We start from the raw sequence: 27,188 nt of genomic DNA on the forward strand, positions 1-27,188 counted from the left end.
CAGGCAATGCTGACTAAGGGATCCAGTGTTGCTTTAGTTCGATATGTGGGGACCACAATTAAAGTGATAGAATGCTTGAATTAATATCAGCCACTGGTAATCATTCAGGAACACATTCCATTCCATCTTTTTTTGCCTTCTCGTACTGTTGTGACGCTGATCTGCTACGAACACTGCCATTTTGCACATTTCCATTAGCATGAACGATCTATGTTAAATTTAGTTGTGGTTGAATCTATTTTTTTTTAATGAAGAAATGAATTGTTAACCGTTGATTTTTATCCAAGCATTTTATCGTTGTGAGGCTGGACTTCTTGGGGCGGGACTCCTGTGGCCATATTTACTTTAAAGGTGAAGGACATCTCTGAGCTGCCATTATGGAATGTGCTCTGCTTGATCGCAATTTGTCCGCTCAGCCCTCTTTAAACTTGCCATTGGCATGCAGCATTAATTGTGCGGGTACTGTTGTTAAGCTGATCTGCTAGGCGCAGTGCTATGTTAAAAAAAGAGTAAATAAATGCACTGACAACATAGTGTGGCATGGCCTCTCTTGCGCATGTCTGTAAAACTGACGTTTGTTCTTTTTTGTCCTGAATTTTGACCCTTTGTCCTGAATTTTTGTCCTGAATTTGGACCCTTTATCCTGAATTTTTAACAGTCCTGTCCAGAATTTGCCTCAAATGCCAGGTGGTCACCCTATTCCTGGCACACCTCCACTGTGATGTACTTAGAAACGTTGGCCCGGGGGTCTGCTTGACAATAAATTACAGACAACAAAAGGGGGGTCGGGAGGGTCAATATGTAATTGCAACTGTATTAGACAACACATGGTACAGTTTTTACAATACATTATTACATACATTTAACATTTCAGAGACAGAGTGAAAAATAAAAGGGTGGACTGCCAAGCATCACAGAAGGTTTAGTAAAGTGTCTAAACTGGGGATTAGTACCCAAGTGATTGTATTACAAAGCCAGAAAATGAGCCACTACCCCACATTTCTGTAGGCAAAGGCGATATCATGAGCTGTCGGTATGGCTACCATTGGACGTTTGGGGTCAGTGCAGACTCTACAGCAGCGTGGAAGATGCATGAGGTTTTAAAACATTTTAACATCTTTAATGTTACAGTATTCGATCACACTGTCACTGTGTAATCATGATTGTTATGGTGAAATGGCAAGGGCCTACATCTGAAAAATCATAAATATGCCCGTTAAATAAAAAAAAAAAAGGCTATTTAGTATAAAATATAGTCTGTGTCTGAATTGTTAGACAAGGGTTAATTGACGTCACCGAAGGTAAGGACTGTTTTATAGATAAGATGGAGTTGTTAGTAACCTCTTGCATCTTCTACACGTATCACAAAGCACACAAACTGAAATTTATACGTGCTAAAGTTTAATTATATCAAACTAGTTTCTACTGCGTTCCCACAGCTCAGATGTGTCTGCAACCTGCAAATTTCTGCAGCTCTACTAAGCCTGTAATCCATTCATATCTGATAAAGTGGACAGCATTGATTTAGGATATCAATGACAAGTATTTACTGGACTCAAAAACAGTAAACCTGTGGCAGTAGTCACTACATAACGACTATTGTGATAGCCCCAAATCACCCTTCATTCAAGTGAATCCTTGATAATACATACAAAATAGGATTATTACTCAAAATAGAAATCCCTGTCTGTGCTGTTCATTAAGAGAGCATGTGTAGGAAAGTACCATCTTGCCTGGCATGTTACCCCCATTTTTCACTGTATATATGTTGTTTTAGTTGTATGTGTCACTGGGACCCTGCCAGCCAGGGCCCCAGTGCTCATAAGTGTGCCTGAATGTGTTACCTGTGTTATGACTAACTGTCTCACTGAGGCTCTGCTAACCAGAACCTCAGTGGTTATGCTCTCTCATTTCTTTCAAATTGTCACTAACAGGCTAGTGACCAATTTTACCAATTTACATTGGCTTACTGGAACACCCTTATAATTCCCTAGTATATGGTACTGAGGTACCCAGGGTATTGGGGCTCCAGGAGATCCCTATGGGCTGCAGCATTTCTTTTGCCACCCATAGGGAGCTCTGACAATTCTTACACAGGCCTGCCACTGCAGCCTGAGTGAAATAACGTCCACGTTATTTCACAGCCATTTTACACTGCACTTAAGTAACTTATAAGTCACCTATATGTCTAACCTTTACCTGGTAAAGGTTAGGTGCAAAGTTACTTAGTGTGAGGGCACCCTGGCACTAGCCAAGGTGCCCCCACATTGTTCAGGGCCAATTCCCCGGACTTTGTGAGTGCGGGGACACCATTACACGTGTGCACTACATATAGGTCACTACCTATATGTAGCTTCACAATGGTAACTCCGAATATGGCCATGTAACATGTCTATGATCATGGAATTGCCCCCTCTATGCCATCCTGGCATAGTTGGCACAATCCCATGATCCCAATGGTCTGTAGCACAGACCCTGGTACTGCCAAACTGCCTTTCCCGGGGTTTCACTGCAGCTGCTGCCAACCCCTCAGACAGGTTTCTGCCCTCCTGGGGTCCAGCCAGGCTTGGTCCAGGATGGCAGAACAAAGGACTTCCTCTGAGAGAGGGTGTTACACCCTTTCCCTTTGGAAAATGGTGTGAAGGCAGGGGAGGAGTAGCCTCCCCCAGCCTCTGGAAATGCTTTCATGGGCACACATGGTGCCCATTTCTGCATAAGCCAGTCTACACCGGTTCAGGGACCCCTTAGCCCTGCTCTGGCGTGAAACTGGACAAAGGAAAGGGGAGTGACCACTCCCCTGACCTGCACCTCCCCTGGGAGGTGTCCAGAGCTCCTCCAGTGTGCTCCAGACCTCTGCATCTTGGAAACAGAGGTGCTGCTGGCACACTGGACTGCTCTGAGTGGCCAGTGCCACCAGGTGACGTCAGAGACTCCTTCTGATAGGCTCCTTCAGGTGTTACTAGCCTATCCTCTCTCCTAGGTAGCCAAACCCTCTTTTCTGGCTATTTAGGGTCTCTGTCTCTGGAGATTCCTTAGATAACGAATGCAAGAGCTCATCCGAGTTCCTCTGCATCTCTCTCTTCACCTTCTGCCAAGGAATCGACTGCTGACCGCGCTGGAAGCCTGCAAAACTGCAACAAAGTAGCAAAGACGACTACTGCAACTCTGTAACGCTGATCCTGCCGCCTTCTTGACTGTTTTCCTGGTGGTGCATGCTGTGGGGGTAGTCTGCCTCCTCTCTGCACTAGAAGCTCCGAAGAAATCTCCCGTGGGTCGACGGAATCGTCCCCCTGCAACCGCAGGCTCCAAAGAACTGCATCACCGGTACTCTGGTTCTCCTCTCAGCATGACGAGCGAGGTCACTTGAATCCAGCAACTCTGTCCAAGTGACTCCCACAGTCCAGTGACTCTTCAGTCCAAGTTTGGTGGAGGTAAGTCCTTGCCTCCCCACGCCAGACTGCATTGCTGGGAACCACGACTTTTGCAGCTACTCCAGCCTCCGTGCACTTCCGGCGGAAATCCTTTGTGCACAGTCCAGCCTGGGTCCACGGCACTCTAACCTGCATTGCACGACCTCCTAAGTTGTCCTCCGGCAGCGTGGGACTCCTTTGTGCAACTTCGGGTGAGCACCGTTTCACTACACTTCGTAGTGCCTGTTCCGGCACTTCTGCGGGTGCTGCCTGCTTCTGAGAGGGCTCCTTGTCTTGCTCGACGCCCCCTCTGTCCCCAGACACAATTGGCGACATCCTGGTCCCTCCTGGGCCACAGCAGCATCCAACAACCCTAACCGCATGATTTGCAGCTAGCAAGGCTTGTTGGCGGTCTTTCTTCAGGAAAACACTTCTGCACGACTCTCCACGGCGTGGGGGATCCATCCTCCAAAGGGGAAGTCTCTAGCCCTTGTTGTTCCTGCAGAACCTTCAGCTTCTACTGTCCAGTAGCAGCTTCTTTGCACCCACAGCTGGCATTTCCTGGGCATCTGCCCTTCTCCGACTTGCTTGTGACTTTTGGACTTGGTCCCCTTGTTCCACAGGTACCCTCGACTGGAAATCCATCGTTGTTGCATTGCTGGTTTGGGTCTTTCCTGCAGAATTCCCCTATCACGACTTTTATGTCCTTTGGGGAACTTTAGTGCACTTTGCACTCACTTTTCAGGGTCTTGGGGTGGGCTATTTTTCTAACCCTTACTATTTTCTAATAGTCCCAGCGACCCTCTACAAGTTCACATAGGTTTGGGGTCCATTCGTGGTTCGCATTCCACTTTTGGAGTATATGGTTTGTGTTGCCCCTATCCCTATGTGTCCCCATTGCATCCTATTGTAACTATACATTGTTTGCACTGTTTTCTAATACTATTACTGCATATTTTGGTATTGTGTACATATATCTTGTGTATATTTGCTATCCTCATACTGAGGGTACTCATTGAGATACTTTTGGCATATTGTCATAAAAATAAAGTACCTTTATTTTTAGTATATCTGTGTATTGTGTTTTCTTATGATATTGTGCATATGACACTAGTGGTACTGTAGGAGCTTCACTCGTCTCCTAGTTCAGCCTAAGCTGCTCTGCTAAGCTACCATTATCTATCAGCCTATGCTGCTAGACACCCTATACACTAATAAGGGATAACTGGGCCTGGTGCAAGGTGTAAGTACCCCTTGGTACTCACGACAAGCCAGTCCAGCCTCCTACAGCATGCATTAGTGAAACTTCTTCCGCTGTACAGGAAAATGAAGATCTCTTGAAATTTAAGAATGCACTGTAGACCTAGCTGATCCAGATATCTTCCTTACCATGACCCAGGGGAACCAGCATTAAACACAGTCTTCTTCTACATTAGAAAATTAATTTACTCAAACAACGAAAGCATATGTGAGGATGCCAGTGAGTCTTGGAACACTCAAGGTGTGATGTCATAGATAGGAATTTAAGGTCTCAATAAAACCTAACTGTATTACCATGGTTAAGGTTTCATAAGTCTTTCCTAGCCCCACACAAAAAGTCCATAACCCATCTGACTTGTGCCATCTTCCTAAGTGGTCACTTAATGTTCAAAGGAAAATCTCCCTCCTGTAAAACAGGAGCCACATGGCAGGCTCTCCGTATGGCAGTTATACCTTCCTCCCAGATATTCTGGGTATTACATAGTTAAGGCTGATGGGAGTGCCAATGTCTATTCTCCTTCCCACTCTTGGTATTGGGATTTGAAGTGAGATCCTGCCATGTGATTGGTCCTCTCCTTACGAAAGGGGCTTATGGTGTGGTCTGCCACAGTCCTGACCTCTATAAATAACGGGTGGGCTGTTATTTAAGCCTCCATTCTGTGTGGCAGCTGTATCCTAGTGGATGATAGAGTTTTTTTAAAAACCTTTACACGTGCTGGAGCAGTGGGTAAGGTGTAGCGAGAGAAAGTCTCCGTCCCTTTCTCCTCCCTGCAGGAGAACCACTAGACACAGGAGAGCTCCTATGGTGGCAGACTCTTCTGCGATGAAGAACCACTAGACACAGGAGAACTCCTATGGCGGCAGACTCTTCTGCGATGAAGAACCACTAGACACAGGAGAGCTCCTATGGTGGCAGACTCTTCTGCGATGAAGTAGTTAGTAGTGTTGGCTTCTTAACCTGCTGGTGATGACTGCTGTCCGGTTCAAAGGAGCCACAGCATTTCCTGACCATGCTGGAACACCAATATACGTACAGCTCCACTGAAGATGTCCTTGAAAGATGAGTCTAGAAGCTCACGAGACAGAAAACTACAGGCAGTACCAGACTGGACAGAGACCCCATAATCTGATGAGGTGTGCATGTGAGAGCTATGATGAGTCAGACATGCATCGAAATACTGAAAGATCCCTGATCATCAACAGGCCTTAGCACCATACTATGTCTTAGACTACATGAGACTTGAGCACTCACTCCTCTGTGTGTCACACAATGTGCAAGCACAGCTGCAAGGTCGTCACCATTGACATAAGCCCCCAGGCAAAGCAAAACCCTTCCAACTTAAGTTGCTTTGAAAGCCGCATTATAAACTCAACCTCTACCAAAAAGCACAACAATCGGAAAATCACACTACTAGTCCACTCAGAGAGCTCCAAGGCCTTTTTAGTGGTATCAGGAGCTATACAAATAGTATAACACAATGTAATTAAGGTAAGAGATTCTCAACTATTTACACTTACGACTTTGTTTCTTCAGCTTCTTTCTGCATGATCTCAAGTATCATACGGCATGCTGAGGAACAGCCTTCTGGGGTAGCATGGATGGTGATTGGTTTCTCTGCAGCTCCCGCATTCTCTTTTCGATGAATGTCTACCCTATATAGGAACACAGCAAAACAAATGTTAGGATAGTATAAGATTTTTCAATGACCCTCAGATAACTGATGGCTTTAGAGTTGCACTGTTTCGAGTAATGCAGACCTGTCTGTTTCCCGATAAGAAAGGTAACCCATAAACTATTTTCAACTAAAATTTCATGATTACAGTCAGAATTTGTTAGAGAACAGAGTAACCAAAACCCCCAAGATACACACAACTGGAAGCAGCATGCACGGGTGAGGTAGGGAATGCATTATGAATTCCGGTTAGACAGGCCAATACTGATAACAGAACGTCTCAGTTATAAAAAGTTGTTCAACATCCACCAGTAAAGGAAACTTAGAAGCTAGTCCAGAAATGCAGATTTTGAGCACATGGCCTCCCTCAGTGTTAGCACTGACAGTTATGAAAATGTAGTCCTCTGGGCAAGCAAGAAAGGTTCTCTGGTCTGAGGATAGAAAAAATAATTTTTTCAGAGCTATGTGTCAAAATCAATTTCACCTGCTTAGTCATAGATTTGTAAGGCAGTGAAATAACAATTTGAGGAAAAGTTCTCTCCCAATTAGGATAGTGCCCTTGAACCCATACTACAGCAGGAGGGGAAAGTCAGAGTAACGGTCATTCAGAGATTTAACAATATCTCCATATCAATAATGCCACAGTCCACCCATTCTCTCTACGTATGCAAGTGGTCAATTACTGAATCATAAAATGATAATAATTATCTCAAGTCACTACCGGTGCAAAAAAGGATGTGCTAAATAGACACCCACAGCTGTCTCCACAACACAAACAAAACACAGAAGATGTCATCGTAACCTGTTCCTGAGTACCTGAAGATCACTGATATGCACGTTGCATCACTAAAGATCCTGTCTCCCTGCTGCTCAATTTCCTATTTGAAATACTGGGAATCACAGAGATTTGGCCGAGATGGGCTCGCATGACATGCTTTTTTCCAAGGGGAAGAACTGATTTCATAGTTTTTTTTTACATATACCCCGCACTGCGTGGTTCTAACAATTATGCAAATACATTTGTCAATAAAGGATCGAGACACTTATCTAAATATATACACAAGTGGCACATGTTATAGCACACTGGCACTCATATTGTGCATTAAGAAAAGGAAAATGTTACTTACCCAGTAGACATCTGTTTGTGGCATGTAGTGCTATAGATTCACATGCTTTGCATAAGTTTGCTATCTAGTGTTGGGCTTGGAGTGTTACAAGTTGTTTTTCTTCAAAGAATGTTTTCCAGTCACGATATCGAGTGACTCCTCCTCCCAGTGAAAGTATATATGGGCATATAGTCTGTTGTTAGATTGTTTTCCCACAGGAGGGTGAGGTACAGAGTGTGTTAGTGCATATCTATATATATATATATCTATATATATATAGTATATAAAAAAGGATGTCCATGCAGTATATATACATATGTACAATATTTGTAGAATAATTTTACTACAATGACTACAGGCTTCTGTGGAGGAGGGAGGGCGCATGTGAATCTCCAGCAGTACATGCAACGAAGAGATGTCTACTGGGTACGTAACATTTTCCGTTCAATGGCATGTGAGGCTGTATATACACATGCTTTGCATATACTGTAAAGCAGCCCCCTCCCAGTAAGCGGTGGCTAGCCTGTAGGAGTTGCAGTAGCTTGAAAAAGTGTCCTGAGCACTGCCTGGCCAACATTTGCTTGTTGGCGAGCTAAAATATCTACACAATAGTGTTTAGTGAATGTGTGTGATGTAGACCAAGTAGCAGCTTTACAAATATCTGCTACTGGAATGTTTACCAAAAAGGCCATAAAAGCAATTTTTTTCTGATCGAATGTGCTCTAGGAGCTAAAGGAAATTGTCTTTTAGCTTTCAGCTAACATGTTTGAATACACTTGACTATCCATCTTTCTATTCCATTATTTGAAATTGGATTGCCTTTGTGAGGCCTTGAAAATGCTGCAAAAAGCTGTTTGGATTTTCTAAAACTTTTAGTCATGTCTATATAATACATAATAGTTTGTTTAACATCTAGTGTGTGCAAGGCTCTTTCAGTGACTGAGTCTGGTTGTGGGAAAAAAAAACAAAAAAACAAGTAACAGTGACTTTTGGGAGAAATTTAAAGTTTGTCCTAAGGGCTACTCTATCTCTATGTAATTGGGAATGAAAATGTCACTTACCCAGTGTACATCTGTTCGTGGCATCAGTCGCTGTAGATTCGCATGTTTTGCATAGCTCGCCATCTGGTGTTGGGCCGGAGTGTTACAAGTTGTTTTTCTTCGAAGAAGTCTTTCGAGTCACGGGACCGAGTGACTCCTCCTTTTGTCTCCATTGCGCATGGGCGTCGACTCCATCTTCGATTGTTTTTCCCCCGCAGAGGGTGAGGTAGGAGTTGAATTGTAGTAATAGTGCCCATGCAATGGAGTGACTAAGTATGTACCTATTTAAGGTTGAGATGATACATATACAAATAGTTGAAGGTAACTTCCAAACTGCTACAGGCTCCCGGGGAGGCGGGTGGGCACATGCGAATCTACAGCGACTGATGCCACGAACAGATGTACACTGGGTAAGTGACATTTTCAGTTCGATGGCATCTGTCGCTGTAGATACGCATGTTTTGCATAGACTAGTAAGCAGTTATCTCCCCAAAAGCGGTGGCTCAGCCTGTAGGAGTGGAAGTAGTTTGAAATAATGTTCTTAATACGGCTTGGCCTACTGTGGCTTGTTGTGCGGATAACACATCTACACAGTAGTGCTTGGTGAATGTGTGAGGCGTAGACCATGTGGCTGCCTTACATATTTCTTGCATTGGGATGTTTCCTAGAAAGGCCATGATAGCACCTTTCTTTCTGGTTGAGTGTGCCCTTGGTGTAATGGGCAGCTGTCGTTTAGCTTTAAGGTAGCAGATTTGGATGCATTTAACTATCCATCTGGCTATACCTTGTTTTGATATTGGGTTTCCTGCATGAGGTTTTTGAAATGCAATAAATAGTTGTTTAGTCCTTCTGATGTTCTTTGTTCTGTCAATGTAATACATTAATGCTCTTTTGACATCTAATGTATGTAGTGCCCTTTCAGCTACGGTATCTGGCTGTGGAAAGAACACTGGAAGTTCCACTGTTTGATTTAGATGGAACGGTGAAATAACCTTTGGCAAAAATTTAGGATTAGTCCTTAGGACGACCTTATTCTTGTGTAGTTGTATAAAAGGTTCTTGTATTGTAAACGCCTGAATCTCGCTTACTCTTCTTAGGGAAGTAATGGCGATGAGAAATGCAACCTTCCAGGTTAGGAACTGTATTTCGCAGGAGTGCATGGGTTCAAAAGGTGGACCCATAAGTCTAGTTAGGACAACATTTAGGTTCCATGAAGGAACAGGTGGTGTTCTTGGTGGTATAATTCTCCTAAGGCCCTCCATGAATGCTTTAATGACTGGTATCTTATATAGGGAAGTTGAATAGGTAGTCTGCAGGTATGCAGATATTGCTGCAAGGTGTATTTTAATGGAAGAGAAAGCCAGGTTAGATTTTTGTAAGTGAAGCAAGTAACCCACTACATGTTCTGGAGTTGTGTGTAATGGTTGTATTTGATTAATATGGCAGTAGCAAACAAACCTCTTCCATTTACTTGCATAGCAGTGCCTGGTGGATGGCCTTCTGGCTTGCTTTATGACTTCCATACATTCTTGGGTAAGTTGTAAGTGCCCGAATTCTAGGATCTCAGGAGCCAGATTGCTAGATTCAGCGATGCTGGATCTGGGTGTCTGATCTTTTGGTTGTGTTGTGTCAACAGATCTGGCCTGTTGGGCAATTTGATGTAGGGTACTACTGATAGGTCTAGCAGCGTTGTGTACCAGGGTTGCCTTGCCCAAGTTGGTGCTATTAATATGAGTTTGAGTTTGTTTTGACTGAGTTTGTTTACCAGGTAAGGAAGGAGAGGGAGAGGAGGAAAAGCGTAAGCAAATATCCCTGACCAGTTCATCCATAGGGCATTGCCTTGGGACTGTTTGTGTGGGTATCTGGATGCGAAGTTTTGGCATTTTGCGTTCTCCTTCGTCGCAAACAAGTCTATTTGAAGTGTTCCCCAGAGTTTGAAATAGGTTTTCAGAATTTGGGGGTGAATTTCCCATTCGTGGACCTGTTGGTGATCTCGAGAGAGGTTGTCTGTGAGTTGATTTTGGATCCCTGGTATAAATTGTGCTATTAGGCGAATTTGGTTGTGAATTGCCCAACGCCAAATTTTTTGTGCTAGCAGGCTTAACTGCGTGGAGTGTGTCCCCCCTTGCTTGTTTAGATAATACATTGTTGTCATGTTGTCTGTCTTGACGAGAATGTATTTGTGAACTATTATTGGTTGGAAAGCTTTTAGTGCTTGAAAAACTGCTAGAAGTTCTAGGTGATTTATATGCAGTTTTGTTTGATGTACGTTCCATTGTCCTTGTATGCTGTGTTGATCGAGGTGTGCTCCCCACCCTGTCATGGAAGCATCTGTTGTTATTACGTATTGTGGCACTGGGTCTTGGAAAGGCCGCCCTTTGTTTAAATTTATGTTGTTCCACCACAGAAGCGAGAGGTAAGTTTGGCGGTCTATTAACACCAGATCTAGAAGATGACCCTGTGCTTGAGACCACTGTGATGCTAGGCACTGTTGTAAGGGCCTCATGTGCAGTCTTGCGTTTGGGACAATGGCTATGCATGAAGACATCATGCCTAGGAGTTGTAATATCATCTTTGCTTGTATCTTTTGTGTTGGATACATGCGTTGTATGATGGTGTTGAAATTTTGAATTCTTTGGGGACTTGGAGTGGCTACTCCTTTTGTTGTGTCTATTATGGCTCCTAGGTATTGTTGTACCTTGCACGGCAGAATGTTGGATTTCGTGAAGTTGACGGTGAACCCTAGTTTGAAGAGGGTTTGTATGATCTGATTTGTGTGATTTGAGCACTCTATTAACGAATGGGCCTTGATTAGCCAGTCGTCTAGATATGGGAACACATGTATTTGTTGCCTTCTGATGTGTGCAGCGACTACCGCTAGACATTTGGTAAAGACTCTTGGTGCGGTTGTTAATCCGAAAGGCAGTACCTTGAATTGGTAATGTATTCCTTTGAATACAAACCTTAGGTATTTCCTGTGCGATGGGTGTATTGGTATATGGAAATACGCGTCCTTGAGGTCTAAAGTTGACATGTAGTCGTGTAGTTTTAGCAATGGTAATACTTCTTGTAGTGTGACCATGTGAAAGGGGTCTGATTTGATGAATGTGTTCACTATTCTGAGGTCTAGGATTGGTCTCAGCGTTTTGTCCTTCTTTGGTATCAGAAAGTACAGTGAGTAAACTCCTGTGTTTATTTGTGTGTTTGGCACTAATTCGATTGCATTCTTTTGCAATAGTGCCTGCACTTCTATCTCCAGGAGATTGGAATGATGTTTTGTCAAATTTTGTGCTTTTGGTGGTATGTTTGGAGGGAATTGTAGAAATTCTATGCAATAACCATGTTGGATAATTGCTAGAACCCAAGTGTCTGTAGTGATTTCCTCCCATGCTTTGTAATAATGACTTATTCTTCCCCCCACTGGTGTTGTGTGGAGGGGGTGAGTGACATGTGAGTCACTGCTTAGTAGTAGGTGTTTTGGGGCTTTGAAATTTTCCTCTATTCCTAGGGAATTGCCCTCCTCTATATTGTCCCCGAAAACCTCCTCTGTACTGTCCCTGGTAACTGGACGGTGTTGCCTGTGAGGTGCTGGCTTGTGTGCTCTGACCCCGAAACCCCCCTCTAAAGGGTGTTTTACGGAATGTGCTGTAATTCCCTCTGCTCTGCGGGGAGTAGAGTGCGCCCATGGCTTTAGCAGTGTCCGTGTCTTTTTTGAGTTTCTCAATCGCTGTGTCCACTTCTGGACCGAACAGTTCTTTTTCGTTAAAAGGCATATTGAGAACTGCTTGCTGAATCTCTGGTTTAAATCCAGACGTTCGGAGCCATGCATGCCTTCTGATAGTTACAGATGTATTAATTGTCCGTGCAGCTGTATCTGCAGCGTCCATGGAGGAGCGGATTTGGTTGTTGGAAATGGTCTGTCCCTCCTCAACCACTTGTTTTGCCCTACTTTGTAGGTCCTTGGGCAGATGGTCAATAAGATGTTGCATCTCATCCCAATGGGCTCTGTCATAGCGCGCAAGTAGTGCCTGGGAGTTAGCGATGCGCCACTGGTTTGCAGCTTGTGCTGCGACTCTTTTACCAGCTGCATCGAACTTGCGGCTTTCTTTATCTGGGGGTGGTGCATCTCCAGATGTGTGGGAGTTGGCCCTTTTCCTAGCTGCTCCTACAACGACAGAGTCTGGTGGCAGCTGTGTAGTGATGAAAGCCGGGTCTGTAGGAGGCGCCTTATACTTTTTTCCACTCTTGGTGTGATTGCCCTACTTTTGACCGGCTCCTTAAAGATTTCTTTTGCGTGCCGGAGCATACCAGGGAGCATAGGCAGGCTTTGGTAGGAGCTGTGGGTGGAGGAGAGTGTGTTGAATAAAAAGTCATCCTCGACCTGTTCTGAGTGGAGGCTTACATTGTGAAATTGTGCTGCTCTAGCCACCACTTGAGAATACGCAGTGCTGTCCTCTGGTGGAGATGGCTTCGTAGGGTATGCCTCCGGACTGTTATCTGACACTGGGGCGTCGTATAAGTCCCATGCGTCTTGATCTTGGTCACCCTGGCTCATGGTGGTGTGAGCTGGGGAATGTGATGGAGTTTGTGCTGGTGAGACGTTAATCACAGGTGGAGGAGAGGGTGGTGGGGTAACTTTTTTCACCACTTTTGTTTGTGGTGTTTGTTCAGTTTGGAACTCCAATCTTCTCTTTCTTCTAATAGGGGGAAGGGTGCTTATTTTTCCTGTCCCCTGCTGTATGAAAATACGCTTTTGCGTATGGTCTACATCCGTTGAGTGTAGTTCTTCCTCAAACCTATGCTTTTGCATTTGGGAGGTTAGCGAGTGCTCTTCTGTATAAGAGCCTGAAACTGGGTCGGTTGCAGTTTGTTTTGGCACCGAAACCCTGTCTGCATCTTTTTTCGGCTCCGAGGTGACTTTTTTCTTTTTCGGGGCCGAAACCTCTCGGCGTCGATCTTCTTCGGTGCCGCTGTCTCCGCGTCGAGCCGTGTCTACACCGGCATCTCTGTGTCGATGCTTGTCTCCAGCACTTTCTCGGTCCCGAGAAGGCTGCGTGCCGGTGTCTCGACCGGAGTCGGACGATCTCGGCACTGTTTGGGCCTTTTTCGGTGCCGACGGTCGGTCACCGAATTTATGGGTCGAGCCATGGCCTGGTGGCAGTGGCGTCCCCTGGGCCTTGTAAATCTTCTTCTGAGTGGTTTTCGACGTCCTACTCACGGTTTGTGTATCGTCGAATCCTTCGGAGTCCGATTCTTGGATCGAAAAGGTTCCCTCCTCTTCTTGTTCCTCGAACTCCCGGTGGGCTGTCGGCGCGGACGCCATCTGAAGTCTTCTGGCTCGACGGTCTCGGAGAGTTTTTCGGGACCGGAACGCACGACAGGCCTCGCAGGTGTCTTCACTGTGCTCAGGTGACAGGCACAGGTTGCAGACCAAGTGTTGGTCTGTATAGGGGTATTTATTGTGGCATTTGGGCCAGAAACGGAACGGGGTCCGTTCCATCGGCGTTCTTCTGCACGCGGTCGGGCCGACCAGGCCCCGACGGGGGATCGAAAAAATTACCCCGAAGGGCACCGGAGCTCTTCGATCGAGACGCGGTGTTGAATCTAACTACGCCGACCCCGAACGCAACAATACCGACGAAAATCTTCCGAAATTAGCTATCTTTCCGTTCCGAAACTCGGAGCGACAGGAACACGTCCGAACCCACTGGCGGAAAAAAAACAATCGAAGATGGAGTCGACGCCCATGCGCAATGGAGACAAAAGGAGGAGTCACTCGGTCCCGTGACTCGAAAGACTTCTTCGAAGAAAAACAACTTGTAACACTCCGGCCCAACACCAGATGGCGAGCTATGCAAAACATGCGTATCTACAGCGACAGATGCCATCGAACAAGGGGATTTCAAATGTAAAAGCTTGTAATTCACTTACACGTCATAGGAAGTGATAGCCACTACAAAGGCAACTGTTAATGAAAGAAATTGCAAAGAACAGTAGTGCATGGGTTCAAATGGTGGACCCATAGGTTTAGTAAGGACAATATTAAGGTTCCATACTGGAGCTGGAGGAACACTGGGTGGAATAACCCTCTTAAGTCCTTCCATAAATGCTTTAATTAAGGGAATTACGCACAAAGAAACATGTTGTCTGTTTTGTAGGTACGCAGCTATCGCTGCTAAATTAAGTCTGATAGATAAGTATGCTAAATTTGCCTTTTGTAAATGTAACAGATAACAAACAATGTCTTGCACTGATGCTTTTAGTGGATCAATGTGTTTATGTTGACAGTATCATACAAAACGTTTCTATTTTGAAGAATAACACTGTCTAGTTGTAGGTTATGTGCCTCTCTAAGAATGTCCATACATTCCGAGAGAAGTTGTAAATATCCAAATTCTATGACTTCAGGAGCCATATCACAAGATAGAGTTTTTTGGGGTCTAGCTGTCTGATTTGACCAAACTTTTGAGTCAAAAGGTCTGGTCAGTTTGGAAGTTTCTGGTGGGGAACTACAGACAGATCAAATAGTGTTGTGTACCAAGGTTGATGTGCCCATGTGGGGGCTACAAGGATCATGGTGAGTGATGTTTGTTTCAGTTTGTGAACCAGAAATGGAATGAGTAGGAGAGGTGGAAAAGCGTAAACAAATATCCTTGACCACTTCATCCATAGAGCATTTCCCTTAGACTGAGGGTGTGGGTATCTGGACGCGAAGTCTTGGCATTTTGAATTTTCTACGGTGGCGAAGAGATCCACTTCTGGAGTTCCCCAGAGGTGAAAGTATTGGTGAAGTACCTGTGGGTGAAGTTCCCATTTGTGAACTTGTTGCTCCATCCTGCTTAGGAGGTCTGCAAACTGATTGCCCATTCTTGGAAGATATTCTGCCTGTAACTGGATGTGATTGTGAATTACCCACTTCCAAATTGTCTGAGCTAGAAGGGACAACTGAGATGAGTGTGTTCTGTTTCTGCAGATAATACATTGTTGTCATGTTGCCTGTACGGACCAGAACCACCTTGTGGGAGAGTTGTGACAGAAATGCTTTGAGGGCTGGAAAGACTGTTAGTAACTCCAAGTAGTTGATGTGATAAGTTTGTTGAATGGGATCCCATCTGCCTTGTATTGCAAGGTTGTTGAGGTGAGCTCAACCCACCTAATCTGTGATGTGTCTGTAGTGAGAGTGAGGCACAGGGTCTTGAAAGGGCTGACCCTTTGAAAGACTGGTGGGATTCCACCATTGCAGAGAGTGGTGAGTCAGGCGGTCCAACAACAGTAGATCCTGACCTGAAGATGACCCCTGGACTGAGACCACTGACGAGACAGACAGTGTTATAATGGACGGATGTGTAGTCTAGAATGAGGAACAATAGCAATGCAGTAAGCCAATAGCTGCATCAGTAGTCTCACTGTGTAAGTATGGTTCTCCTGTAATTGAGACAGAACAGTTTGGAAAGCTTGAATCCGTGCTGGGTTTGGATATGTGTAGGAAGCTGGCCTGGTATGCGGTGGGTACTCAAGGTGGTTACACTTTATACCAGGTCCAAGTATCCCCTCTTTATGAAGTGTAGGCAGTGTCTAGAAGACAGGCTCTCTAGAGGTAGCTGTGGACGAGCAGCCAAGGCTTATCTAGGAGACATGCAAAGCTAATGCAATACCACTGTAGTCACAAGGCACTTACACACATGAAAGAAAACACTCAATTGTACAAAGATAAATGCACTTTATTTTTGGAAAACAATACCACAAAATACTAGAAGGGCAATCCTCGAATGGGAAGAAAGTAATACACTATATATATATTAGTAATCAGAAATAGGCATAGAAAAGGTTAGAAAACAGTGCAAATAGCAATAAGCAATAGTGACTCTAGAGGGAGCAGAAACCATATACTAAAAAAATGGAATGCGAACATAGGAGCCCAACCTAGGTAAGTAGAATGTGTAGAGGGGAGCTGGGAGTACTAGAAAATCACAGAGGTAAGTAATGCAGTACCCCCCAGCGACCAGGAAAGCAGGAGTAAATCACTGGATTTTCCCCAAGCTACCCAAAAGGAGGAAAAGAAGAAAAAGAAGACATCCAGACAAGACTGCATAAAAACCAGCATTGGATTCCTGAAGAAAGAAGACCTGTGGAGAGAGGGGGGCAAGTCCAGGAGTCACAGTATAATCCAGGAAGAGTAGGAGCTAATAACCACCCAGCTGTACTTGCATGAGTTGATCTACAGTGATGAAGAATAGGTCAGCACTGCAGCCCTGGAGCTGGAGAAGAGTTCCTGATGGATGCAGATGATGTCCAACGCTGAAGTGGAGATTGCCGATGGGTGTCGGTGCAGAAATTCCACCAACAAGCTTTGGCAAAGGCAAACCCACGGTTAGTGGAAAAGTGGTGCTGCATGGGACCAATAAGGCCCAGGAAGACTCAACCCAGGAGGGGGAGTCACAGGGGACCCACAGGAGCAGATGCAGCACCCACAAGTGTCCCACATGACGGGGACACAGGAGTCACAGAAGAGGCCCACGCAGAACTACAAAAGAGGATCCCACGCCACCGGAGAACCATGCAGGAGGCTGTACTTTGCAGGAAGGAGTGCTGGGGGCTGGAGCTACACGTTGCCTGAGGATCCATCGTAGGAGATGCAAACAAGTCTTGGCAGCTGCAAGAGACGTGGTGCATGGGGGTACTGTCCTGCATGAGAAGGCAAAGGCTTACCTCCACCAAAGTTGGACAACTTGCAGAGAGGACCAAGAGGACTACTCCGGATCACCACCGTGATGCTCAAGATGAGGGGAGATCCACGCAGCCGGTCATCGCTTTCTGTAGGTGCTCGCGGTTGCACTCCAACGGAGATTCCTTCTTCTTCTTCATGTGCAGGCTGAAGAGTTGCTGGTTCCAAGGATGCACGGCCAGGGAAATGTTGCAAAGCTGGAAGGAGCCGTGAAAACAAAGTTTCTTCTTCGTTGATTGAAGAATTGTCAGTTCCCGGAGGGTCCAGTTGCAGTTCCAGCAGCCAGAATTCGAAACTGAGGTTGCAGAGGAGTACTCTGAGGACCCACCCAAGAGAGAGACCCTGAAAAGCCCTGAAAGGGGGATTGGTCACCTAACTAGGTAAGCACCTATCAGGAGGGGGACGACGTCACCTCCCTGGCCTGGCCACTCAGATGCTCCCAGATATCCCAGTCAACCTTGCAGACAATATGGCAGAACCCAGGGACCGTCTGGAGGAAACAACGTGTAATCCCAGTTATCGCAAGGGGATATACCACCTAGTATCATAGACTCTGGTAATCCTCCCTGTGGAGAGAATGGGGAATTTGTAATGGAGCCCTAAATGTGGTCGATTTTTCACCATTAGGGAAAGGTAGCAACTAAATCTATCACAATGGCAGATGCAAACTACATTACCTAACCTCTAAATCAGGCCAATGGTCTTCCCGTTGCCCAAAGTAACATCATTACTAAGCCATGAAGAGGTGCAGCAAAGCTTGTGTGGCCAGATAGATTATTTTTCAAACAAATACAGGCTGACAGATAAGAAATTGCTATAGTGAGCATAAACACACGAGGAAGAGAGAACAGTTTTTCTTTCATACTGCATAATTTTTTTTAACCTCAACTCTTTTGGCAAGACATATTTTGTCTAAATATTTTCTATTGCATACAAGAGGTACTAATTGAAAATGTTTGTTTCCTATCAATACCAATTATTAATATTCTTACAGTGCCATCGTGGGTTACAGTGTATGCCAAATTTTTAAATATTGACCATCTTGCACTCACAATGGCACAAATTCTGCAATGACAAGTATTGAACTGAATACTAAACAGGAAAGTGGAACCGTTGTTAAAGTGCCGTTCAGACGGTAGTAGTCATTGCTGCCAGTAAAATAAATCATAATGTGCACTAGACTTACTTCGATTGGGTCTGTTTGGTCAGGTTTTTTATGGTCAATCCCTCTTTTCCTATAATAGCGCCAACAAACTGGGTTGGTACAAGGATTCGCAGTGGATAATCCGGCTGTTTTGACTGAGAAGACCCTGAAGCAAAAGTGCCCTGCTCCCTGGAAGAGTGTGCTCCACCACCACTACGACGAGTCCGAGGAGTGGGCTGAGGGGAACTCGTTACATCTTCATCCGGTATGTAGGAGATCTTAAATGAACAGTCCTCCAACTGGTGCCCACTGAGTTTCTCAATTGCTCTGCATAGGAGAAAATAAATTATGTTACAAATGGGCAAAACACGTAATGGCTACACTGAATAAAACTAAAGGAAAAGACCAGTATATTATATTTGGCACTGCATTGCAAAGCAGTTTAAATTGTACTTCTTTTTGGGGTCCATGCAAGCACTTAACTCAGACACTAGAAAGTAATGTTGCAAGATGGGTTTTGATAGGTATGGGATTTCTTTGTGCAGGGATATACAGAAAAATGTAACTATCAATGAAACAGATCAATAATTGTGCACTAAATATACAAGGTTCAATAGATGATCTTGTAGCCCATAAACTTGATTCAAAGCACATGCATTAAACTCAGCTACAGTCAATATTCACAATATACACCCAAAATACATTTTCTCGCACTCAAAATAATCAACTACACACATTCCACTCAAGCAAAACTTACACAACATGCTTCACCCCAAAAAGCATCCACACTTAGCACACATTCTTTTCTATGCATTCTCTAATCAATACAAAACATATTTGAATTCCACATACTCACAAATATATAAACTTCGAAGCGTATTTAAAGCTAACACACACACACACACAGCCCCACCCCACACCCAAATAAGCCATCCCTGGTCACTTCTAGCTATCTCTCATGACTATCTCTTTAACTCGATGTATTAGTTTTAATGGTTAATTTCCAACAGTAGTAGGACGACCGCAAAAAAAGAGCGAATTCACTGTGATTTCAAGAAACTATACCGGCTATTACTACATGAAGGGCTTGATTTTAAAATGTAATTATAGTTCATGCTCCTTCAGGAAAGTTCTCCACTTCCAGCTCATTTAGAGTCCTATCGCAACTGAAGAATGAGTGGTAAAAGTTACTGCACATTTCTAGCATTCTTGCAACTTTAGAATTTGACTGTAATAAACCACCTATGAATGAAATACACGAGTGTCAACATTTTTATCCCAAGTAATCCTCCACTTACTTACACAAAATGCTGAAGGGAGTGATAATACAATGTGGTAATGTTATTATTGTATGTATTATTACCACCTGAGCTTGCACAGAGCTCTTAATGACCTTTTCTCAAAACAAAACAGAAAATACTGTACGACCCCATTTATAAGGTATTTCATTTACAGTTTTAATATACAGAATTAGTCTTGTCGATTGAAGCAAGAAAGGAGAAAGTACTCAGACTTTGTCCCAAAGTTTGGCACACAATAACTCTCAAAGTGATTTATTCAGTAATAACTGGCTTACTCAATCATGTCGATCAGGATTAGTTTTTACAATCCATTCTGAAACTGGGTATATTTGTAGGATTAAGGCCATTTAGGAGTATAAAACTCAATGCAACAAGAAATGATTGCCCTATGGTTGGGCAAACGTCATTGCCAGACGAAAGATGGTGACACATTAACATAGTTCCATCTTTAGTAACATCTGGGAACCCACATCTTGTTTTTAAACTTATTCGAAAAAGGCAACTAAATACATTTTGCTTCATACACTGCAATGGAAAGAGGGGTGATCAGGGTTCTATCGGGCATACCTGCAAGCAATTTGCTTTCAGCTATGCCCGAAAGAACCCTGATCACCCTTCTTTCCATTGCAGTGTATGAGGCAAAATTTATATGTGTTCACTGAAAAAACCAAAGGGACGTTATAGTTAGGCTCACATTTCACACATACAAAACCAGTGAAATTCAGCAGTTAATTCAGCAGTTATAGTTACCTCAGCTGACTTGTGCCCCCGTGAATCACTGCTTATGACCTCACATATTACATTACTCATGACATGTTCAGTGACATCCAGGGCCGGCTTTAGCGCTGGCAGCACTCTGTGAGACAGTCTTTTTTGGCGCCCTACCACCCCATGACCATCCCCACAGATTCCCTCACTACCACCCGGAGAATGTGCCCTTCTTCTCTCCACGGCCCCCTTTTCACATCCATTCGTTTGTTTTAAAGTGCTTGTAAAGTCTGGCTTTACTAATCCACTCAGCTATCCACATAAAATATAATTCTGTTTGTTGCAGCAGGGATATTAACCCTCTACACTACTTTATGGCAAGTCAAAGCTGCCATGATACAAAACTCCCATCTCTCCCCCATCAGGAACATTATTGAACAAGAGGTATCTTGACATTTTAATTGCTTCCTGAAGGCTGGATGCACAAGGAACTTTTCAGCAGTTGCTTTTAAGTTGCACGTTCCGTACGTCATTGCTAAACACAGCGCCCCCTGTGGTCAGCGCCCCAACCTGGTCAGCACCTGGTGGGGCCGCATCGCCCTGACATCACTGATGGCATCATCAACAAAAAAGCTCAAACATCCACTCATACCCCCATACAAACAACTGTACAACCACAGACACAACTACTCACACACTGATTCATACACCCATAAGACTAGTGACAGATGTACTTACACAGCCATTAACACAACTCGCTCACAATACACTACTAAGTTAGCTATTCATACACTTACACAGCTACGCACACACCCACCCACTCACACACTCATATAGCCACTCAGACACCAACTCATACTCTGTAGAACCATTCAAAACAAATAACATACCCACACAGCCACTAATATACCCACTCACTCACCCACAGAAGCAGTCACACACTCAGCTATCTAGTCATAGACACAGCCATTCACTCTCCAATACAGACACTTACACACAAAGCAACTCACCAGTACAACAACTACCGTGCCCTGTCACTCACCTGTACAATCGCCTCCCCCTGCACAAAATGAAATCTTCGCCCTAGGGACGTGGCGGTCCCCGGGGCTTTGGCAAGCACAGGAGTGTGGCCCCATGCACCCCCTCCTTATTTTTCACAAGCCAACCCGGGGCTTTGTGAGAAGCGTGGGAAACTGCCTGTTTTTTTTTTTTTTTTTTTTAAACGTTTGAAAAATCTCTGGATTTCTTTTTTTTTTTTTTTTTTTTACTTTTTGTTTCTGAGACTCAGCTGAAGCAGAGTCCCAAGATGACTGCAAACTCTTCCTGGTTGAAGTGTTGTCAACCAATCAGATAATGGCACGGGGACAGTCATGTCTGCAGAGGATCGGCATCCTTATATATCTTTATTTTTTAAACTCTACTTTTTCCAAAACTACTGAACGGATTTACACCAAATCACAAAAATGTTACTTTTGGGATCAAAATCTAGCTCTCTGCCAATATTGGTGTAATTCAGTTCAGCGGTTCGGGCTGTAGTCATGTTCAATTTTTTTTTAAATCCCACAGACATAGAATGGGGAAAAAGTGTTTTGGGACTCCCCTTTTTTTCAGCCCCCGCTTGACGAATCACCTGAAATATTCAGGACAGCAGCTGAACTGACCAAAGCATACGTTTTGAAACTTTTGAGAAGATTTGTCAAGCAGTGCCAAAGTAATAGGCAAAGAACAAAACGCTCTGTCTATAGTTAAAAAAAAGTCCTAACTATAACTACATATATATATATTAATCTTTACACCAGCTTGACACATATAAAAAATGCGGCACTCACAGGATTACACAAATCTTCATTTAATGTGCAAAATTATCCCAAACAAACCAACACCAATGTGTTTCAACCTTCACGGTCTTGATCACGGTGATTGCACAATCCATTAAGTGCCCTATTTATGCTAATCCTCTAAGCCATTCCTTGATGTGGCATTCTGGGATATGTAGTCCACAAGTGTATGCATATACTGAATTAAGAACTTTAAACAATCAATTATAAACACCAAACCAATACGCTTACTTGCACCCACCAAATTCCTGTGACAAAGAGAACTTAAAAAACAAGTTTTAAAATAACCAGGAATTATAATGACAAAATATACTCTACGCATTACTACACTTCATCATGATTTACACTGTCATCATTGTCTAGGTCCAAATATCACCAATATACATGCACATGTGTTATATCAATCTCAAATTTCACATATATGATTTCAAATCAAATCCATATACCTAATTATAGGGTCTAGTGCCCCAACTACTCGGACATTTAACTGTCCAATTATCTACAGGTAATACGATCAGTTGTTTGTTTCATAGATAATATAACACAATACATATTGTACAACCATCATTATAGATGACAGTATAATTCTTCATCACAGTTAATCCCAAATGAATCTTAGTTTTTAATCTAATAATATATCTGGACTCCAAATGTCTCAATTTCTGAACTCTATCACCTCCCCGTTCATGTTTTTGTATCATAGCAATGCCATAATATTTCATATACAACCGATCTGATTCTGGGTGAGTTTTCAAATACTTAGTCATAGCATAAGTATTATCCTTATTTTGCACTGCTATGATGTGTTCCAAATTATGCTTTTTTAAAGGGCATATAGCACTACCAACGTGTTTAAGGCCACACCGGCATTCTAAAACATATACCACAAAATTTGTGTCACATGTAATTCTTTCTCTGATCATGATCTCTTTACATCTAAAATCTGTTATAGCCTTTTTATTGCAACCAATTTTGAATGCTTTGCACTTTTTGCAACAAAAAAAGCCCTTATTTCCATCTGCTAGCCAATTAGATATTTTAGGAGTCTCAAAATGGCTTTTCACTAACATATCTTTTAATGATGGCACTTTCCTATATGTAATTGAGGGGCAAGTACCCACTCTTTGTCCAATGTCATTATCTCTTTGAATCAGATACCAATATCTGTTTAGTATATTCAATATCTGTTGATTCTCTTTGCTATAGTCCAAAACAAGTCTTATCTCATTCTTTTACCTCATTGACTCCTCTGGTACTTTTTTGGTCTTAACCAATACCTGTGCTTGTGTTTTTTCCCTTGCTTTGGTCTCACCTTGTTTTATTGCCTTCAATTTGTATCCCCTATCTATAAATCTCTGGTCTCACCAAATTTTTCAGACTGATTGGCAAAGAGGAAAGAACAAACCCTTCTGAGTACTTGAGATTTTTTTTTGTTCCCTTTTTCTAACTAGAAGAAAGGTTACGTTAACGACAACTGGAGAATGCTTTGAGATGGGGACCCTTGTCCCTTCCTGCTATACGAGGCACTGGTACGATCATTTCAGTACTTATGGGGAATGAGGAGAGAAGAACCCATACAACATCCAGTACTGTATGCACTACATACACTGGGCTCTGCCAGATGACAAGTGAAATGGATATACAAAGCACTGACTGACATGACTGCCCCTGGACGCACTCAGGATCTGACGGGAGAGGACGCTGGGTCATGAAATACAAGACATAGATTGGGACAAAATGCTTGCATACACCCAGAAAATATCCCGCAACACCAGGTTAAAGTATATTCAGTTCAATTATCTTGACATGCCTACACAGGCTCCAAGGGATCTATAGAGGGGACACTCTGCTTTGCCCGAAGTGTCAAACACCAAATGCTGATTTTAAACACATGGTAAGGGATTGCCCCTTTATTCAAACCCTCTGGGTTGCAGTCCTACAGCCTCTTGGGGACAGGATCAGCAGGGCACCTCCACGGACCATGGAAGCAGGCCTGCTGGGGAACTTCCCAAGACCTGTAAAACGCAGGGTAGGCACGAGGTTCATGGACCTAGCCCTTGCCCTAGCTAAACATAAGATAGCAATGGCCTGGAAGTTCACATCCGTGATTTTAGTAGAGACATGGGAAAAAGACGTCTCTATATGGGCAGGGATGGAGGGACATTTATTGCGGTAGGAAGACACGAGAGGCATCCGCGGCAGCGAATGGCTGAACTATGGCTAGAGGTATTAGACAGCTGGGACACCCAACCAGGGTTGGGGACAGAAGGGGAACCAGACATCACAAGTGATGAGTGACGGGGATGGTCATAGCCCGACAAATATTAATCTGAATCCAGGCAAAATAATGTTAAAGAATAGCAACGAGAGGTAACAGGCCAAGGCTTTGAGCGCACGCACACAGCCCCCCTACCTTCATGCATGTAATATTCATGATGGGAGAAGTTGGACAATGCCAGCACTGACAACCTGCCCAAATAATCCCTTATTAATAATTACAATGAAAGAGAGACTTGTAAATCATGTGCCTTTACTCCGAATCACACTACCCTAACACGTGAGGTCACCCCAGACATGCTTGGTTTAGTTTATAGTTCAAGTTTAAGTTTAAAAAAGCAAAAACCGCGAGCGATTACAGTCCTCTCCTCATAATCAGTACTCGCAAAGGAGGACCAAAGGAACAGACATATCCAATCCACATAGACCAATAGTGCAGTGGACAAGATAAACCCAACGCATGAACTGGCCTGTTGAGGTAATGAGACCGAGCCCTTACTACAGCAAAACTCTATCATTAGCACATCACACAGCTGACCTGTGAGAGGAGACATACTTTTGAAGGGAGACACCTAACCAAGACACTGCCCCAGAGAAAACAGTTCCGGAATGTTAGTACCGCTTAAATCTATGTTATCTATGATGCATGAAACGTAGTCAAGAAGAATTGTGATCATACATAAAAAATGACAAAAAAGATCTTTAAAAACAATAAAAAAGATAGAGGGAAGGTTACGTTGGCATGTACTGTGATCCTCATTAGTTGCTTGGCTCCTATGTCCAGCTCGTCAATCAGTGTGAGGAGGATCGCTCTTCCCTCGTCTTGGAGACGTCAGAGAATCCATAAGTATTTCAGGCACGTGAGTTCACAAAATTCACATGCTAAGAAACAAATGCAAGGGGTTCAGAATTTGTCAAATTGCAGCAGCCTATTGTGTCTGGACTCTGACTTTCTCTATCCCACAATGCCCCACTGTTTATGTAGCCAATGCAGAAAGCCTGCGGCAGAGTCGGTGACCCACTGATCTGTTTAACCGCACAAAGCGTTTTTGCAATGCTTTTCCCCTTGAGTGTAGTGGATATGTTAGTGCATCAGGGAGGCCTAACAGGATATAACTCAGGGGGCTGGGGGCATCCGTATTTAAAATTTAATCGATATCTTTCATCAATGCTTCCCAGTATCTTTTGAGCTTGGGCTAACTCCAGAAGAGATGGGTCATGGTGCCCACCTGTCCACGTTTTCACCAGCAGTGATCTGAGCTGCCACGTTCCCATTTCACTTACTGCTCAGAGGTGTAATATCAATAGTGCATCACCTTGAGCATCACTTCTTTCTCTGATGTGCTCATGGAGGAGATACGGGCTCTATGGAGGATATCTGACCATTCCCTAACAGTGAAGGTGTGTGCCAGCTCCGTATCCCATATTTTCTGAGCTGTGGATTTTTTAGCGTCCTCTGCTTTATTCAGAAAGGACTATATGCTGTAGAGGAGGCCCTTATCAGTTTTACTGATCAGCCATTGTTCCAAATTGGTGCCGTAGGGCCAAAAGAGGGTTGGGAAACCCAGTGTTTAAAGGTGATGTAGTGCCAGAGTTCCCTATCTGAGAGGCTACAGTTTTCCTGTAGTCGAGGGAAGTCTAAAAGACCCAAGTGGTCAAAGAGATCACCAAACCTCTTGCAGTTCGCCTCTTGCCATCTGTGGAATGCATTGTGGCACAGGGTGGCGGCTGATAGGGTGCTGCAGTTTGCTAAGCAGATGCTGTCGAGGCTGGCGTGGAAGGGTCTGCACAGCAAAAGTATCTGAGGGAGGAGGGTAATTCGCATTTGCAAATCCAGGCGAACTTTGTCAATATGGTCAAAGTAATAGCGGACTGCTCTCTTCCCTAGGGAAGAGCAGACCTTCAGCCCCAGATATGGGAACCAGTTACTTGCCCATGGAAGGGGTAACCGCTGCACCAGGAGGAACCGGTCTTGATGTAGTGCAATGTTTACCTTAAAGCCCAAGAATGCGTCGAAATCCAGTGGTGCTTGCAGTAGGGAGGTGAAGGGGGTATGACTGCAACCATTACGTCATACACATAGAAAGGTATTTCATGTTCCTGGGGCCTATATATAATACCTGAGATGTGTGTATAATCTCAGATCTATTCTGCTAACGGCTCCATGTAGAGAGAAAAAAGGAGCCACGAGAAGGGCATCCCTGTCACAGGCCCGTGGCTGTTGGGAATGCAGGTGAGGTGTGGTCATTCACTAGTGCTTGTGCCAGTGGACTAGCATAGCTGCACGTCACCCAGGTTCGAAAGCGGGCACACAGACACACCTTTGTTAGCAACTTAGCATCCATGTTAACCAGGATAGGGGACCATAGGAAGGGCATTTTATTGGATCTTTTCAGGGTTTGTGAATTACGAAAATCAGTGCCTCCAGTAAGTATTCCGCTGCCCCCAAAACAGTTGTATAGGTGAGTGAGGATGGAAGCTAGCTGGGCATCAAATAATTTATAAAACCTTGCGCTTAACTCATTCATTCTGGAAGCTTTCCCAGGCTGCAGCTGGGCTTTTGTGGAGAGGACTTTGTCAGTCTGAAAGTCTGCTTTCAGTGATCTCACTTCTGGCTGAGGGAGGCGCATGATGGGAGCAGAGGAGGGGTAATTGTCAGACTTTATAGTGTCCAGTGCTTTCATAATGTATCAGTCAACGTAGGAG

At 44.0% G+C, this 27,188-nt stretch overlaps 1 protein-coding gene across 1 annotated transcript in view; it reads right to left on the reverse strand.

Moving 5' to 3' along the window:
* The window catches only part of IGF2BP2 (insulin like growth factor 2 mRNA binding protein 2), a 479,778-nt gene that overhangs the window by 220,501 nt on the left and 232,089 nt on the right, over positions 1-27,188 (reverse strand). Inside the window, exons 6-7 of the mRNA XM_069225797.1 lie at positions 18,401-18,685; positions 6,189-6,323 (exon numbers count right to left, since the gene is read on the reverse strand). Of these exons, the coding sequence (XP_069081898.1) occupies positions 6,189-6,323; positions 18,401-18,685 (420 nt within the window). The remainder of the gene's footprint in view (positions 1-6,188; positions 6,324-18,400; positions 18,686-27,188) is intronic.

Source organism: Pleurodeles waltl, chromosome 3_1, assembly GCF_031143425.1.
Source record: "Pleurodeles waltl isolate 20211129_DDA chromosome 3_1, aPleWal1.hap1.20221129, whole genome shotgun sequence".
In the NCBI taxonomy this organism is placed as follows: domain Eukaryota; kingdom Metazoa; phylum Chordata; class Amphibia; order Caudata; family Salamandridae; genus Pleurodeles; species Pleurodeles waltl.